Here is a 17,359-nt window from a genome sequence, read left to right as displayed (position 1 = left end):
TATTTTAATTTTATTTATATTATTCCGTTTACTAACCGCATTACATTTTAGGAATCAATTTGTTTCAGTTAGTTAGCCTGGTAGGAATTAGGTTAGCTATTATGTTCGGTTTAGTAACCATTGTGCATAATCTCCGGGAGCGTTGCAAAGACATTTCACTGCATACAGTATATGTATGAAAGTATGTACATTATATGTATGTGACAAATAAACCTCTTGAATCAATGAAGATTGGTTTTTCCACCCTTCCACGGTCCAGTTCTGGTGCATGTGGCCCTGTAGCCTCGCTTTCCTGTTCTTAGCTTCAGGAGTTGAACCCGGTGCAGTTCCTCTTCACCCACTTCAAGGTTTCACACGTTGGAACGCCTTCCTGTTTAGCTTTAACCAGTCTGGACGCTGTCCTCTGACCTCTTAACAGCAGAACTGCTGTATGGCTTTGGTTCTCAGAAGTTTGTGAGATACTGGAACAGAGTCCGTCTGGTACCAGCAATCATTCCATGGTCAGAGTCCCTCTGTATGTCTATTTATATCCTTCACTTGTTGATTTCTACTTACTTTGGCAATGTAAACATATTTTTTTCCCCAACTCTGGACCATTTTAAGCAGCGTCTGTGACTCTTGCAGGTAATACTGTGGGAGTGGACGTCGGGTTTTAACTCAAAGTGCTGCTCTAAGCTGCTGGAAAAGCCACTGAGACACTTGATCACATTAAAGGTGCACGCTGTTCAAAACCATCCCCGTGCAACCTCATTTAAGAAGAAAAATGTAATGGAACAAAAACAGTCCATGTTCGTAAAATTCTTATTCATTCATTTGTTTTTCACGTTTGAGGTTGGCAGGTTGCAACATACAATTGGCATCGGAAACCAACACCGGCCAATGACATCTGTTGAAAGTGTCTCACAGTTCAGTGTAAACCTATAAAACCATTTACCCCCCACTGTTCGCACAAACCAACCATTATCTGGGATTGCTACTGAATGAAAAATACTTCATAATCAAAACATTTTTTTTTCCCGGCAAACAAAGAAACACCTGCCCCAGATTTAATGACATCATCATCAACTCTGTAGGAAATGGCACAAATATGAATAAGTAAAAACAAACGATTCAGATTAACGCTGAAGGATTTAAAAACGCTGGGTTAGGTCATTTGTTGTTGTTCTCTGTTCGAGACTCAGTTTGGCCGTAGATTCAAAGCTGTTCTTGGCCAGTTGCACGACATATGATGGAGCAGGTTTAAATATAAAGTGAGTGTGAAGTGTCCAAACAGCATCCAGATTCTGTGTGGAGGCCCAGGAGGCCACGTCTGGTGCCAGGCCGTGAGGACCATCAACGACACAATTTCACTGTCAGTCTCAAACATTTTCAGTATTATTAAGGCAGCGGGACTTTAAAAGGCAACATCAAATGGAATGGCTGATTTCACATGAAAACATACAGAACAATGCAAATAATGTATTTTTAACAGTGTTAAGATTGAGTATACAGTTCCCAATGACCTATAGTATACAGTTTAGTATACAATGACCTATAGTATTAATGTAGTTTACAGTGTGTGTGTGTGTGTGTGTGTGTGTGTATATATATATATATATATATATATTATATACAGTTTGCCAAAAGATAAAAAGGCACAAGGGTAGTCACATTTTTGCCAAAGAGGCAAAAATGTCATATTTGCTGTCATCCACTGGCTTTCAAGGAACCTAATTAATGTCAACATATAAACATGGCCAACAGATTCAACAGGACATCTAAATCAAATTTTAAACATAAAAAGAAAGACTATCTGGAATTTAATAAGGTGCCACTTAATAAGACTATATTTTATGAGCTGTTAAATAGATGATCTTTTGCTTAAAATGTTGATTGTCACTGGCATGAACCCTCCCTTACAGGAAAATATAATGTCTTTAAACACACTAGCATTATGAAATGTACGACATGGAAACCTCTATAGTTGTTTCTGATTGAGGTATTCATTGTGCCATCATTCTTACTTTTCCTCTGTGTTCATTTCCTACAAATTGTTCACAAACAGTCTGTGAGGTGCGGCGTTTTAATCGCGGTGTTGGTGGGTGTGGTTGTGGTCGGAGCCGTGTCGCAGCAGGTAAACAAACACACACACGTTGACGCCAAACTGGATGAAGCCAAAGGACGACACACCGTAGTTCTCGTAGAGGAATCCCCCGAGGGTCGGTCCCACGGTGCGGAGCAGCGACTGCACCGAGGCACAGAGTCCCAGCATGGTGCCTGGAAACACAGCACAAAGCAGAGTGACATTTGAACGTATCCCCCAGATAAAATGTGCTTTTTTAACATGGGTCCAACAGGTGTGGAAAAATAGACTGAATTGAATTGGTGATTTTTCTCTCTGTGCATGGAAATAATGATATATAGCTAATATACTATGTTATACACGTGCAATAACACTGTAAAAACTGTAATTACTAAATATTCTAATATTACATTGTGATCATTACGGGTCACTTGTTCGCCAGCCCCTTATTGGTATTGTTCGGGAAAAGATTATCTGAATTTTGAAGCCTAAAACTATCTGAAACACCAACTTCAGCATAACACACGAACATAGCTACGTCTTGTTTGAACAGCGTTGTCCCAAAGACCAAGTGGTTGAAGTTTCATTCAAATCGATACACATACGGAGCAGATATTAACGAAAAACCGACCAAATTATGAGCGATTTTAACACAGACAAAAACCCGGCTAAAACTATCTGGAACACATACGTCGGCATAACCTACAAACATGGTCGTTTAAACCGCTATTTCACAAGGAGCTCGTGGTTAAAATTTCATCCAAATCAATTCACATACGGAGCAGATATGAGGGAAAAACCGAACAGATTTGACCCGACATATTCTCTTGGTCTTGGTTAACTGACACGTCACACGGGTCGTAAAGTGAAGGAGATGAGATTTACAGTACGATGCTTCATGACGTCATCATATTATTTACTATAAATGTACAGATTCTTATTGAGAATGTCCAGTTGGACCGTGTCCAGTGTGCGGCGTGGACTCGGTCACTCTGTAGTGTTTAGATGTTACCTATACGATGTATTTACATGTATATTTATAGAACTTCTTACCTGGTAGATGTCAGTAGATCTGTTAGATTGATATTTTAAATCCGTGGTCCACATTATTTTGCAGGATTAATGAAAACAATATTTAAAAATAATCCTTAAAATGTCGTCAGCACGCCCCTCGAAAACACTGAAATGTGCGACTCATTGACGGGTTCAAGATACAGAGAGGTGTCGGAAAAATAGAAGCCGTGCAATGGTAATTACCCCCTGAAACACTGCGACGTTTTTCTTATTTAATGTAAACGTTACTTACTGAAAACGTATTCAAGTTAAAAACTCATTCATTTAGAAATAAATGAGATGCCCGGCACGGCACCAAACGGCCACCCGTCACTGAGGGTGCGGCTCTGTTCCCACAGACAACACGGTGAGTTCTAACTCAAACTAGTTCTGGTTTACAGGCAAACACGGACAAGACAGGAGGGTGGTGCTGTGTAGACCGCATAGTGGTTGCTCTGTGAGAAGAGCAACCAGGAGGCGACGGACCAGGGGAGCCCATGCTGAGTTCAGGTAAACTCGAAAAATCATATTGCATTTCAGAGAACCCGGGAAAGTGTAAAACACACCCAACACGACTGAACTGGACCCTCCGTGTATTGCTGCCTGCAGCTATATTTTATAATTATGATTGATACCCTACTGTGCATAGAATTGCATTTCTATATTCTGTGTATATTTGACTGTGTTTGTTCTGTATTTTTCAGCTATTTGTGTATATTAAGCTATTTTTATTTTACAATACTTTTTATTCCATCTTATTTTATCATCATTTAATTGTAAACAAAATATTCAGACTGTTAACCTGTTTAATTTAAATTATCTTTATTATTAATATTATTATTAGAGAAATAGCCCAATCTTCAATATGACAAATTCCTTATTTTTATAAATGCGCCTGGCCGAATAGTGATCTCCAGTGATTTGCAAAAAGCCAAAAATGCAACTGGACCATAATTCTGCAGGGCTTACAGCACCTTATCAGCAATTGTAGATACCTTAGAAGTCACTCCCCCAAAACAAGCAAGCAATAACTATGTGATGAAATGGATAAATATGTCTTAGATGTAAATGTCTTAACTGAAACAATTTGTATTTACGGTATTGAGACTGTCTCAGAGAGTACACATTTTTATATTTAGTAAGCTAGTAACCTACATACATGATAGACAATTAAATAGTAGGGCTGTCATAACCATGACATTTTAGTTGATAATTAATTGTCATACAAATAATTGTGACTAAAAATGAAATATTTTTTAATTTCATCTTCATTTTATGCCACTATGATAGCATAATCCCATAATAGTGCAATACCAAATATCTACCTTATGAAGAAGAGCCATATACTAGCATTTCATTAGAAGATAAATATTCAGGCAGACAGTTCATTTGCATCAACTCAACTGATGGAAATGCGGCCACTTTGCAACATTACCATATTACCTAACAATTCAGCTTAAATTTGGATGGAACCATGACTGTACAGTCTGATTTAGATGAGTTCACAAAACCATCGCGAGCAGCTCAAAAGACTAGCATTATTTAATGATAGTGACAGCTCTGTTGACCCTAACCCTCACGACGTCTCGGTGTGTGTTGTCTGAGGCTCTCACCGGTGTCCGAGGAGGGAACGCTCTTGGTGAGCAAACTGTCTGTGATGACGTTGAAGACGCTGAGGGAGAACATCATGGGAAAGACGATGAAGCAGAACTGGAAGACGTCCTGCATCGCAGCCTGCAGCCAAACGTTTAGGAACAAGGAAGCCACATAAAACAGGCCGGGGTTAACCTTACGCAACAAAATTCTAATGATCTGTGTTGAAAAAGAATTATACATTTTATATGGATTCTACATTTAATAAAAATGATACAAGTGAATATGTTGTCCTATTTCTTCAACAACATATAAAGGTGGTGGAAAGCTGCAAAGAACATTTACTTCAGTACTGTACTTAAGTACATTTTTCGAGTATCTGTGCTTTACTTGAGTACGTCTGGAAACTTATGACTGAACAACTTTCACTTGTATCTGTTTAATATTTGACCAGGAGTATCTATACTTTGACCTAAGTAATGGAGTTGTGTACATTGTCCACCACTGCATAATGCAAAGTATCATGGCTGTACTTAACATTTTAAATATAAACCAGATCTTTTTTTATTTTGTAAATGACACTAGACATTACATATGCCGATAATACATACTGAAAACAATTTTAGAGTGATGTTTAATGAACACATTAACACCCCCTGTACATATTCAACATCGCAAAAAACATCAAAAATCTTATCTCAATTGAGTTCTTTCATGGTTTAAAGATCTCTTAGATTAATCATCAGCCTACTGAAAAAAGCTCTGACCTTTATTATACCTTTTAATATTGATTTTCCCACATTGACCTCTGCACAGTTTCTATCTATTTGAACCAGTAAATAGGCACGATTAAGTATATCTTGGGGTTCTGTTTGCACTAATATTTAAATGAAAATTCACTATTAAAAACCAACCACAATTCAGACTTTTTCTGCCCATACGGCTACATTTGAGAAGCATGAAAGTTGTTTCCTGCATTTCTCTTACACCCAGTTTGTGTCCCCGGGTTCAGGGACCTCCATCACAATAAAAAGCTCCCTCTAGTGTTTAATGGTAACACTGTCTGTCTGTCTGCGTGTGTGTGCGTGTGTTGTGTGTGTGTGTGTGTGTGTGTGTGTGTGTGTGTGTGTGTGTGTGTGTGTGTGTGTGTGTGTGTGTGTGTGTGTGTGTGTGTGTGTGTGTGTGTGTGTGTGTGTGTGTGTGTGTGTGTGTGTGTGTGTGTGTGTGTGTGTGTGTGTGTGTGTGTGTACCTGAGCTAATCCCACCAAAGAAGCGATTCCGATGGAGAGAAGAAGTAAAGTTCTTTCTGAATATCTGGACGTCAGTCGACCAATCACTCCCCCCTGAATAATCTGGGGAAAAAGAGTCAAAATGAATCGGTCAAAAATATTAAATGATTGTTCAGTGGCACCTGAACTCACATCCAACATGAAGCAGCAGTGAAAGTCGACAAAATTTGCATCGACTTGCGAGCGACGGCTCCAAGATACGAGCGTGGAGATGTGCAGGTGGCGCGTCGGTGGCCAGTCAGTCAGCAGCCAGTCAGTCAGCAGCCAGTCAGTCAGCAGTCAGTCAGTCAGCAGCCAGTCAGCAGTCAGTCAGTCAGCAGCCAGTCAGTCAGCAGCCAGTCAGTCAGCAGTCAGTCAGCAGTCAGTCAGCAGCCAGCAGTCAGTCAGTCAGTCAGTCAGTCAGCCAGTCAGCAGCCAGTCAGTCAGCAGTCAGTCAGTCAGCAGCCAGTCAGCAGTCAGTCAGTCAGCAGCCAGTCAGTCAGCAGTCAGTCAGCAGTCAGTCAGCAGCCAGCAGTCAGTCAGTCAGTCAGTCAGTCAGTCAGCAGTCAGTCAGTCAGCAGCCAGTCAGCCAGCAGTCAGTCAGTCAGTCAGTCAGTCAGTCAGTCAGCAGTCAGTCAGTCAGCCAGTCAGTCAGCAGCCAGTCAGTCAGCAGTCAGTCAGTCAGCAGCCAGTCAGCAGTCAGTCAGTCAGCAGTCAGTCAGTCAGCAGCCAGTCAGTCAGCAGTCAGTCAGCAGTCAGTCAGCAGCCAGCAGCCAGTCAGCCAGCAGTCAGTCAGTCAGTCAGTCAGCAGTCAGTCAGTGGGCGACCTACATGGTGTGTGCATGTAGGTGGCTTATGGATATTTTTTCATATTTACTGTGTTTGTTTTGTGTATTTTCTTTATCTTCATCCTTCATGACGTCATCATTTATACGTCAAAAACTGCTGCGACATATGACTGTTTTAACATACGACTGTTTTAACATACGACTGTTTTAACATACGACTGTTTTAACATGCGACCGTTCTTATAGAGCCAATTACAGTCGTAAGTCCAGGTACCACCGTGAACATTTTTATATGGAATTGAATTTGTTTCATTTTGGGATTTTACAAATGAACTATCGAGGTTAAATTGGAAATAATTTACCTTACTGTGTTCCATTTTTACACAGGGATATTTTATAACTCATTAACCTGTACGTTCATCAATGAATGAATTACAAAACTATATTCGCAGTGGACTAAGTTATGTTATTTGCATCTTTTGTCAATGCTGGTTATTAACACTGCATTATCCAAGCGATATATATCACCCCAACAACGGACTGTTCCAGCTGCTGCGGTCAGGCAAGCGCCTCCGCAGTCACACAGCGAGAACAGAGAGACTGAGACGGAGTTTTTTCCCTCAAGCCATCAGAACTGTCAACGCTGACCTCACCAGGGGTCCTAACTGAGCCATGCACTAGGCTCCACTACCTACTGTACTGTATGTAGCATACTGTACCGCATACTGTATCACTGTTCAGGGTTGTTCGTGATGCCGTATTGCTGCGCCGTACTGTTGTATACTGTGCTGTATTATCCCAAACACTACCTCACTCTATTCACATTCACACGCCACTTTAATTCACATGCCAGTTTAATGCACATATCTGTATATACATAAGCATATTCCTTCTATCTATTCCATTTTATTTCATTTTATTTTAATTGTATTTTATTTTATTCTATGTATTTTTATTTTATAAGTATTCAACTTACTGTATTACGTTTTAGGAGTCAGTTAGTCGGTCTATTAGAAATATATATATTTTTTTTCCTAGGACATATTGTGTGTTATCACCGGGTGCGTTGCATTACATTTCACTGCATATATGTATGAAAGTATGTATATGTATGTGACAAATAAAAAATCTTGAATCTTGAAGTGTATGAATTTAAAGTGAAATAGGATTTACATTTACATGGAAAATGTTGATTCCTGTTGTTAAAAAATAATGACAGGAATCAACATTTGTCATTTCAATCCTGCATAGTTACAGCAAGTTAATATTGACAATAATCATATTTTTGTTTACCTTAACACAGTAAGATCTTTTTAAAACAGGGGCCCATGTGAAAAAATACATCGCTTGGATAGTCACCAACATTTACTGATGATCGAGTCATGGAGCTGTGCCTAAATTGAATTTTCAGAGCTCACAATAATGGTATTTAATAAGCACATTAGTAAACCTTAAGTCTTTTTTTTAATCACATGACCAAATTAATTGTGATTCCATGAGGTTAATAAATGGAAAGACAAAGAAGAATGTGTTCAAACTTCAAATCATTCAGACTTAGTGATGGTTTAAAAGGAGCAGAGGCTGAGAGGCAGGCTGCTTGTCAGTCTCTGTCTGAATAAACAGCCTTTCAAACATTAACTTCTCTGCACTTACCATTTGAACTATTCCAAAATAGGCCATTAGGTAGCCATTTTGTGCAGGTTGCAGCTTAAAGAAGTTCATGGCAATAATGGAGAACATGACCTGGAAGATACCTAGATGAGAGAAAAAAAAATGTTTTTAATGTTTGTGACGCCCAGGTGTATAAAATAACTTTATTAAGCCTTACTGTATTCACAAGACAATTCAAAGCTTTATATTGTACTGTATGGAGGCCCCGATCAACATAATAATAATAATAATAATAATAATAATAATAATTATTATTATTATTATTATTATTATTATTATTATTATTATTATTATAATACTAGTAATAATAATGTTACTACTACTACTACTACTACTAATACTACTACTAATAATATTATTATTATTATTATTATTATTATTATTATTATTTTTATTATTATTATTATTATAATGATAATAATAACTTCTGGAAGAAATCTGTGTTTGAGAGAAATTCATATATTTTATTGTATTGTCATGACACACGCGTTACCGTGACGACCATCACAGCATCCATCCACTTACTAGGGCTGTATTTTTGAGGGGTATGGTTAAAAGTCTGATACAGAACATCTGTGCAGGCAATTAGAAGGTCATAATGCAAAATAACAATTAGAGACCTGAGATGTCATTGGGTTGTCGTTACCATGGTGACCGGGTGATCAGCTGATCAGCTCCCTTCTTCCTAAATGAAACTCACCCGCTGGTAAACCCGAAATTATCTTCACCAGGAACGTTCTCGCAACACCTGGAAACTTCATCAGTCGTGTGATCTCCCCCAGGTTGAAAATGCTTTTCTTGGTATTCTCTAGTGCAGAGAAATGAGAGAAAATAAATACATTCCACTACTATTGACAGCAACGAGGGTTCTCGGAGAAATGACAAATCTCGGGTCGAGGAGGATTTGTGGCGGTAACAAAATAATCAAATAAAATTGTATTCTTTTGTTTCTCAAGTGGAGGAAGCCATTCTGAATTTTAAGGAAGGCACTACAAAACAAGAGTCATTCATTTTATTAATCACTTTTACGACACCGTTCTAGATGTATACGTTTCCTAAAGGGGATCACCCACTTAACAGATTGTCCTGGAACAGGCTGGGTTACAGGCATGTAAGAATGACTAAGAATGTGTCATCTGAGTGGTTTTTACAGAAAAAAATAATAATTCAAAAACATGGTTTGGGGCAGAATAGCATCATGATAGGTCCCCTTTCATTTACAACATTTGTATTCTCATTGTATGATCTAAGAAAATAGGCTTTCTGTAATCGTAACAAATAATAAACAATAATACTATGGGAAAAGTGAGAATGCAGGCTTTTGGAGGACTCATTTTGTGTTTGTCATACATTTTCTGGACCTGTTTTGTTGTTTTTCAGTTGTGAAAATTGAAAGAAAGATCTTGCACAACATCCAGATTATTATATAACATTCAAAACTATGGGCGTCTGATATCACACTTCAAATGCACATGGTTCACGCTTTAAGCAGACCATTAGTAAGACATGTGAAAGTGATCACAACTTAAAAAACTCAAAAATATTAAATAGAATAAATCTACATCAACAGATGCACCGCCACATATTCCTCCACAGACTGAAGAGTATCTTACTGTCTGCGCCGGTGGAGCCGGAGAAATCGCTGGAGGGCGGGGGGTGAGGGGTTTGTGGCTTTGTGCTTTTTGGAATGAACTTCATAACCAACAGCAAACTGACGGCGCTGCCCGCTGCAGCAAAACATGCAGCGACGGTCTCCCTGTGAACATTTCAGTAAATACATCACATGAGTTGGAGAAATACTGGTATGTCATAAGTTAGAAATGACAGTAAATCATTTATCATTCAAACAATGGGGACAAGTGTGATGGTGACATAAGAAATGATTCAGAGAACAAGGACAAAGGTGAGTTTCTGGAGGAAACACCTGGAAATAAAGCAAGATGTATCGTTTGGAAGTGATTCGGTGATTAGACATTAGGTGACCCCGCCACGTCCTCACCCCCACCACGTGCTCACCCGTAGTGCGTGGTCAGAGCGCCCCCTAGCGTGGAGCCGGTGATCATGCCGACGCCAAAACAAATACCTAGTTTGGCCAAAGCATCGGCTCGGTGCTGAGGCTCAGTGAGGTCGGCCACCACCATCTGGGAGCCTGCGAGAGCGGGATGCATTCAAAAATTAACAAGAAAAATAGATTTTCGTGTTGCTGACAAAGTTCTTTCTGCGGATTTTTTTTTAAGGAGCAACAGGTAAAACCCCCATCCCCACACACACTCAGGATATGAGCCCTGTCATGACATGTCCATCTGATCCTGGGCTTATTTCAACTAGTCAACTTTCTACAATAAACTGGTGTCTTCAACCCCGTCTTCTGTGTCTCTGTACTGGAGGTCCCTGAACATGCCACTTGGGAGCCACGTGGTAGGAGGAACTGCCACAAATACGATGAGATGTGAGATGAACAGTGTGCGAAGTGGCATTATGGAAATGTGTCATGAGTGGGTGTATTAAGTGAGCGCTACCCTCCACCTTGTACACCAAAAAAAGGGAAAGATAATTATAGATAGAAAGATAATTGTGAACACCACCTCCGATTCAAATCAGAATCCGTTAAGAAGAAGTGTATCGTTGGTGGAAGTTACCAGGTAGAATGTGCATGAAGACCGCAGGGAGCTTCTGGACGAACAGCATGAGAGGCGTGTCCACCATCGCCAGCAGCAGAAAGAAGACGATGGATGAGACGCAGGACAGAGACAGGGCAGCTCGCGCCCCAAAGAGGTCGGCAAACCTGCCGAAAAAAAAAACAACGTTGTGAGAAGCTGCCGGTCTCTTCTGCTCCTGGTTGGATCTGCTCTGATTGGCTGATGCACCGACCTGCCGAACATCGGGCCTCCGAGAAGCTGGATCACACCAACCATGGTTTGCAAGTAACCAAACCACAAGGTGTCAAAGCCGAGTCTCTTGGCCAAATACTGCACAAATAAAGACAGATTAAGTTAGTAAATGTTTGAGGCAAATATTCCAACTTAACATTGTAAATATGACTCTCTCTTTGTTTCTGACATGTTTTGTTTGACCAAAGCCTCGTAAGTTGTTCCTGTTCCTGCATCAAGCCGAGCATCGGGTCCTCAACACCAGACGCTGATCACTGTGAAACTAAAACTTCCAGGATTGTCCTCAGTTCTGGAGGCTGAACGGAAAGAATGAAAAAACGACACATTCTCCTCTGTGTAGTGACAGTCTATAATGTTTTGAATATATTCCTTCGGGTATTATTATTATTATTATTATTATTATTATTATTATTATTATAAGTGCTATACTAATAAAGCTAAAAAGCAACCAAAACCATGGATGGGACGTAGGCCAGAAAACACTCCAAGCCGCACAGGAATAAAGCGTGTCCTGTGGAGTGGAGCTAGCTCCGTACTCGGGCTGGGCCCGAGTTTATCAATATAATCAATTATATTATCAATATAATATTGTTACCGCAATATGACGGGAGAAACCGTCTGGTATTTTTGTTATCGTAATACCGAGATATAGTTAAATGTTGTTTTGAAGGCTGCATTACAGTAAAGTAATGCAATGTTCTAATCAATGTCTCTGTCTGTTTGGTTAGAATATCTACTTTTAATCTCTGATTTTCAATTATTTCCTTTGTGGTAATATCTCATAAAAGCACCAATCGTCATCTGAGATATCGATACATTATCATTTTCGAGGTAGAAAACTAAGCCCGTTGTTATTTTTGTTGTGTTTACATTATAATTGTTATTTGCACAGCTGTGTATTTTGTTAAGCGGGAAAGGAAAACCTGTTATTGTACTCTATTTGAATCAGTACGTTAATGTTATTGAAAACAACTGACGGAGCATTCTCAGAGGAAAGCCTGTTCTATTTTTATTTAATTTAGGCTTTTTAGTTTAATTTAAATCTTTTTTAATTACATGTTGATATATTGTGCAGCTGTATATTTTCAAACAGGGAAGGAAACCCTGTCTTTGCATTTTATTTTGATCACAATCTGTTTTAATAGAAGGCCGTGTCACATCGTACATGTGGCTATGACTTACAACTGAACATTTAGCCGAGATATATATATCGTGTATGGCCATTCAGCCCAAAAATACCGAGATGCGATTTTTGATCGATATCGCCCGGTCCAATTCCGTACCCTTCCACGCCCTTAACTCATTGCTGTGTTGCTGCTGTCCCTCCACCTCAATCCACCTGCTGGCCCCACCCCACCCTTCTCTCCAACGGGGGATCTCATCTGATCCCTCCCATGTGTCAAAACTCCATCAGAATGATGAGAAGTACGACCCAGATGCCAAACTCCAACGGTGCAGAACAGAATAAAGCTCATTTGAAAGTCCTTCTAAGAGTTGAGATGTATTTTACTATCATGGCAGAAATGAGGATCCTATTGTTATTGCTCTGTTTATTATTTTTTTGTTCTTCTGGTTCGTCAGCCTTTTTGCGTCGGCTTTTTGGGGGCCTTAAGAAACTCGAAAACTCACAAAACTTTGCACACGCGTTAGCCCCGGTCCCCCCGTAGATATTATATAGGTCCCGTGCATGGGCGTGGCAAAATGGCTGACCACACCCTCTTTAAAATAAAAAAAATAATAAAAACTATTCACTTTTTTCCATAAAAATGAACACAATTCGATCCACTAATGTAACATCACTAGACATAAAAAAATGTATATTGCCGCCATGACCAAAACCCAGCAGGAAGTCGGCCGTATTTGATTAAAGGTGCCATTTTACTCACTTTTTGGTAATTTTCATGATTTGTACTTTTGCAAACTCCTCCTAGGCCATTTATCGGATCGACTTCAAACGTGGTGAGTGTCTACAAGACACATTCATGATTGAAATTAATTAAAAGATTTTGTTTTCATCAAACGGTGTGTACGTGGCAGAGCCTTGAATGTCATGTTCACAAAAAGGCACTGTTTACGTGACCTTTTTGCCGCTTTATGGTCATTTTCTTGCTCCGTACGTTCGCAGACTCTTCCAAGCCGACTTATCGGGTGCAGCCGACGCTTGCACTTTGTGGACCCGGTCATCAGTGCTTGCAGCTCTATTCTCATATTTACCAGGGTTCCGAATGGGTCAAACGGTTGACGGTCAAAATGATCAAATGGTCAAATGACTCGTACGTTTGCATTCACACGTTCAGCTCCTCTGGGTAATGTCCGGATCATTTCAGGGTTGCAGTGCACGTATGAAAGCGGCTTTATAAAGTGCCCGCTAAATCAGTATGGGATAAATATAAAACATTTTTATCAATTATTTATGTTTTTATTTTTTCATCAAAATGATCTTGTGCATGACCACTTTTAAAAGAGCCAAACTCATGGTTCTTTCCCGCCCTCCCCCCATTTAATTTCACTGTGAGATTGCGCTTATAATTTCCTTAAAAACACACACACACAGACACACACACACACACACACACACACACACACACACACACACACACACACACACACACACACACACACACACACACAGACATTTGTCACATAGAATGGTGAGGTTTTTACAGGTTCTGCATGAGGGAACCAGGACGACCCCTCGAAGCAGGAGAAGCACACGGTGCACTGGCTCAACACTTACAGGGGTGATCGAGAACTGCAGGAAGAGCCAGGTTATGTCCAGAGCAGCTATGAGGTACGTAGCGCGTATTATCTGCGTCCTCCTGGGCAGGCTCGGCTCCGGGGACGTCTCGCCCGTCCTCTCCATGTCGTCAGACGAGCGGCACCGGACCAGCGGAGTGCGGAAGACTTGACGCCTTAACGACGAACTTTAACTTCCATTACTGCACTTTGAAGCCGGGGGCGGGGCTTGGGAGGTGTGGGCGTTTGCAAAGTGACGTCAGTGTGACGTCAAATGTGGCATCATTATTAATTTCTGCATTTTACTTTACTAGGAAAATGTTAAATTCATAAATATCGAATAATAGTCTAAAATGGCTTACCTCCACCCGATTTAGATTTCAATTGAACTGTACTCCAAGTCTCTTCAATTGGTTAAAATAAGAAAAGGCCTTTTTTTTTTTATTCATATTTAGATTTTACTTGTATTAGATTTTACTTGTCACGTTGATGAACTGGATTTAATGAACGTTTGTACATATTTCAAGAAACCAGTTTGAAAATACAAATAACACATTTGAGGGTTTGTCATTTTGGATGTGTGTTTGGTTGTGGACACCCTGTTCTTAGTGTGGGTTACACTCGTTTCCCCACATTAACTTTTTGGAATCATTTTTAGAGAGAAACACTTGGGATGTTGGAGTGCGTGGATCCTCAGTTTAAAGACTGGAATCTGTTATTTCGTTTACTTTGACCCATTTTCTCCCAGAAATATTTTCAAATCAATCGTTTTGAGAATAACGATTAATTAACCATCTTAATTATAATGTAATTACAATCCATAAGCCTCCTTCTTACCAATTATTCAAAAAAAAAAAAAAATCAGAAAAAAAACATTTATATAATAAATACTTAAAATCCACAATAATAATATAACGATGTGTTATTCATAAATGTCACATTGTTATGACGTCACGATTGAAAGCTCTAAAATACTGCTGCAGAGCATCTAAACCTTCAAATGACGTCACCGCACAATATTATTATTTTTTACTGAGGTAACGTTAAACAACTCTCGTATTTAACTAAATTATCTTTATCGGTCTTTTTAAATGTATATTTTAACAAAACATTACAAATAAACAATTCAATTTAAACAGATACATAAATAAATGGAAAATAACTTTAGTGAAAACGTTGTATCAGTCAAAGTTTAAATAGCTTTTTTTTCTATTATATATAGCTCCATTCCTTTCTTGAAAACATGAATGTGAGGTTTTACTTCAGCAAATTTACATTTGTGAATGTTAAACTTAGCAACAACAATAATGAGGTTGATTAGAAAATTCTGTTTTTCATGAATTATGTTGATGTCTGTTGTGTGTTGATAAAAAAAAAATACATTTTCAAGTAGAAACTCAAAGTTACAGATAATATTATCAAAGATAAATATACAAATGTTTCCACACATTACAGGTATGCATGCATTTCCAGAACAGTCTCAGTATTGGAATCACAGAAGCTTTATTTCTCTTTAGATATCGTGGGGAAACCCCAGTTTAGCCAAAGCCCAGTGACATCAAATGTTGCACGATTAAGTTTTGTTGCATTTCAGGTTTTTAAATGATTTGTGTGGGATTTAGAAAGGTCTACAACACCATATATCACAGAGCAGAGTATTAAATTATTATAATTCATGTCAGAATACCAAAAAGGTGAATACAGACTCTGTTTTAGACAAAGGACAACAGGAAAACAGGATCATACACTTTAATGAGTCTGCTCAGGTTTTTACCCTTTTCCGGTCGGGGCCAAAAGTATTCATGTCCCCACTCAACTTTGACATTTTTTGAAGATTTTTAGTGAGAAAAAACATGAAACTATTTATAGTTTAATGCTTTATTTTTATTACACAGTTTACTTCATTTAACTTCAGTTGATTCTGCCATCTGATCCGACCCTTGTACAAGTAAAACCAGCGTCTGTCTGCCTCTTTATTTAAGACCACCGATTGACAAACCGCTAAACATGGATACATGGCCCCATTCATTCTTTCCTTTACACGGATCAGTTGTCCTAGTCCCTTTGCAGAAAAACAGCCCCAAAGCATGATGTTTCCACCCCCATGCTTCACAGTAGGTATGGTGTTCTTTGGATGCAACTCAGCTTTCTTTCTCCTCCAAACACGACACGTTGAGTTTTTACCAAAAAGTTCTATTTTGGTTTCATCTGACCATATGACATTCTCCCAATCCTCTTCTGGATCATCCAAATGCTCTCTAGCAAACTTCAGACGGGCCTGGACATGTACTGGCTTAAGCAGGGGGACACGTCTGGCACTGCAGGATTTGAGTCCCTGGCGGCGTAGTGTGTTACTGATGGTAGCCTTTGATACTTTGTTCCCAGCTCTCTGCAGGTCATTCACTAGGTCCCCCCGTGTGGTTCTGGGATGTTTGCTCATCGTTCTTGTGATCATTTTGACCCCACGGGGTGAGATCTTGCGTGGAGCCCCAGATCGAGGGAGTTTATCAGTGGTCTTGTATGTCTTCCATTTTCTAATAATTGCTCCCACAGTTGATTTCTTCACAACAAGCTGCTGACCTATTGCAGATTCAGTCTTCCCAGCCTGGTGCAGCTCTACAATTTTGTTTCTGGTGTCCTTTGACAGCTCTTTGGTCTTGGCCATAGTGGAGTTATGAGTGTGACTCTTTGAGGTTGTGGACAGGTGTCTTTTATACTGATAAGGAGTTCAAACAGGTGCATTAATACAGGTAACGAGTGGAGGACAGAGAAGCCTCTTAAAGAAAAAGTTACAGGTCTGTGAAAGCCAGAAATCTTGCTTGTTTGTAGGTGACCAAATACTTATTTTACCGAGGAATTTAGCAATTTATTCATTAAAAATCCTACAATGTGATTTCCTGGATTCTTTCCCCCCCATTCTGTCTCTCATAGTCGAAGTGAACCTATGATGAAAATAACAGGCCTCTCTCATCTTTTTAAGTGGGAGAACTTGCACAATTGGTGGCTGACTAAATACTTTTTGGCCCCACTGTATATAACCAATATATTTTTAGACATTTCTTTTTAATTTTAGGAGTCCCCCCTGCAGTACCCCAAAGTACCCATAAGGGTACGAGAACCCCCCTTTGAGAACCACTGCTGACCTGTATATACAGTAATATCCTGCTGCGCTTTAAGACCTTTACTTTGAAATCAACAAACAGCTTTGCGCCTGTCCGTTCCCTGCCTCGGGAGCCTTTACTTTGAAATGCTGCAAAGCCCCTCTTCCCGGAAATGATCGTTCCCCTCTCGCCCTCT

General features: G+C 39.5%; 1 protein-coding gene across 1 annotated transcript; it reads right to left on the bottom strand.

Moving 5' to 3' along the window:
- Positions 1-885: 885 nt before the first annotated feature.
- Positions 886-14,255, bottom strand: slc67a1 (solute carrier family 67 member 1). Its single transcript, XM_079998196.1, has 10 exons — positions 14,064-14,255; positions 11,307-11,404; positions 11,075-11,220; positions 10,452-10,584; positions 10,049-10,191; positions 9,136-9,243; positions 8,418-8,518; positions 5,959-6,060; positions 4,729-4,849; positions 886-2,256 (listed from the first exon to the last, which is right to left on the bottom strand). The coding sequence occupies exons 1-10, from the start codon at positions 14,187-14,189 to the stop codon at positions 2,063-2,065; spliced, it is 1,272 nt and encodes a 423-aa protein (XP_079854322.1). The 5' UTR covers positions 14,190-14,255; the 3' UTR covers positions 886-2,062.
- Positions 14,256-17,359: the final 3,104 nt, after the last annotated feature.

The sequence above is a fragment of the Zeus faber genome (genome assembly GCF_960531495.2).
Source record: "Zeus faber genome assembly, chromosome: 3".
NCBI classification, from domain to species: Eukaryota; Metazoa; Chordata; class Actinopteri; order Zeiformes; family Zeidae; genus Zeus; species Zeus faber.
The sequence above is the reverse complement of the archived record's forward strand: the minus strand, read 5'-3'. Positions and strand labels throughout refer to the sequence as shown.

Coding starts and splice junctions, on each gene's coding strand:
- slc67a1 (XM_079998196.1), bottom strand. CDS start 14,189: ATGGAGAGGACGGGCGAGACGTCCCCGGAGCCGAGCCTGCCCAGGAGG. Junction 11,221..11,306: donor GGAGGCCCGATGTTCGGCAG/GTCGGTGCATCA, acceptor TTTTTTCGGCAG/GTTTGCCGACCTCTTTGGGG. Junction 9,244..10,048: donor CGGCTCCACCGGCGCAGACA/GTAAGATACTCT, acceptor TCTCTGCACTAG/AGAATACCAAGAAAAGCATT.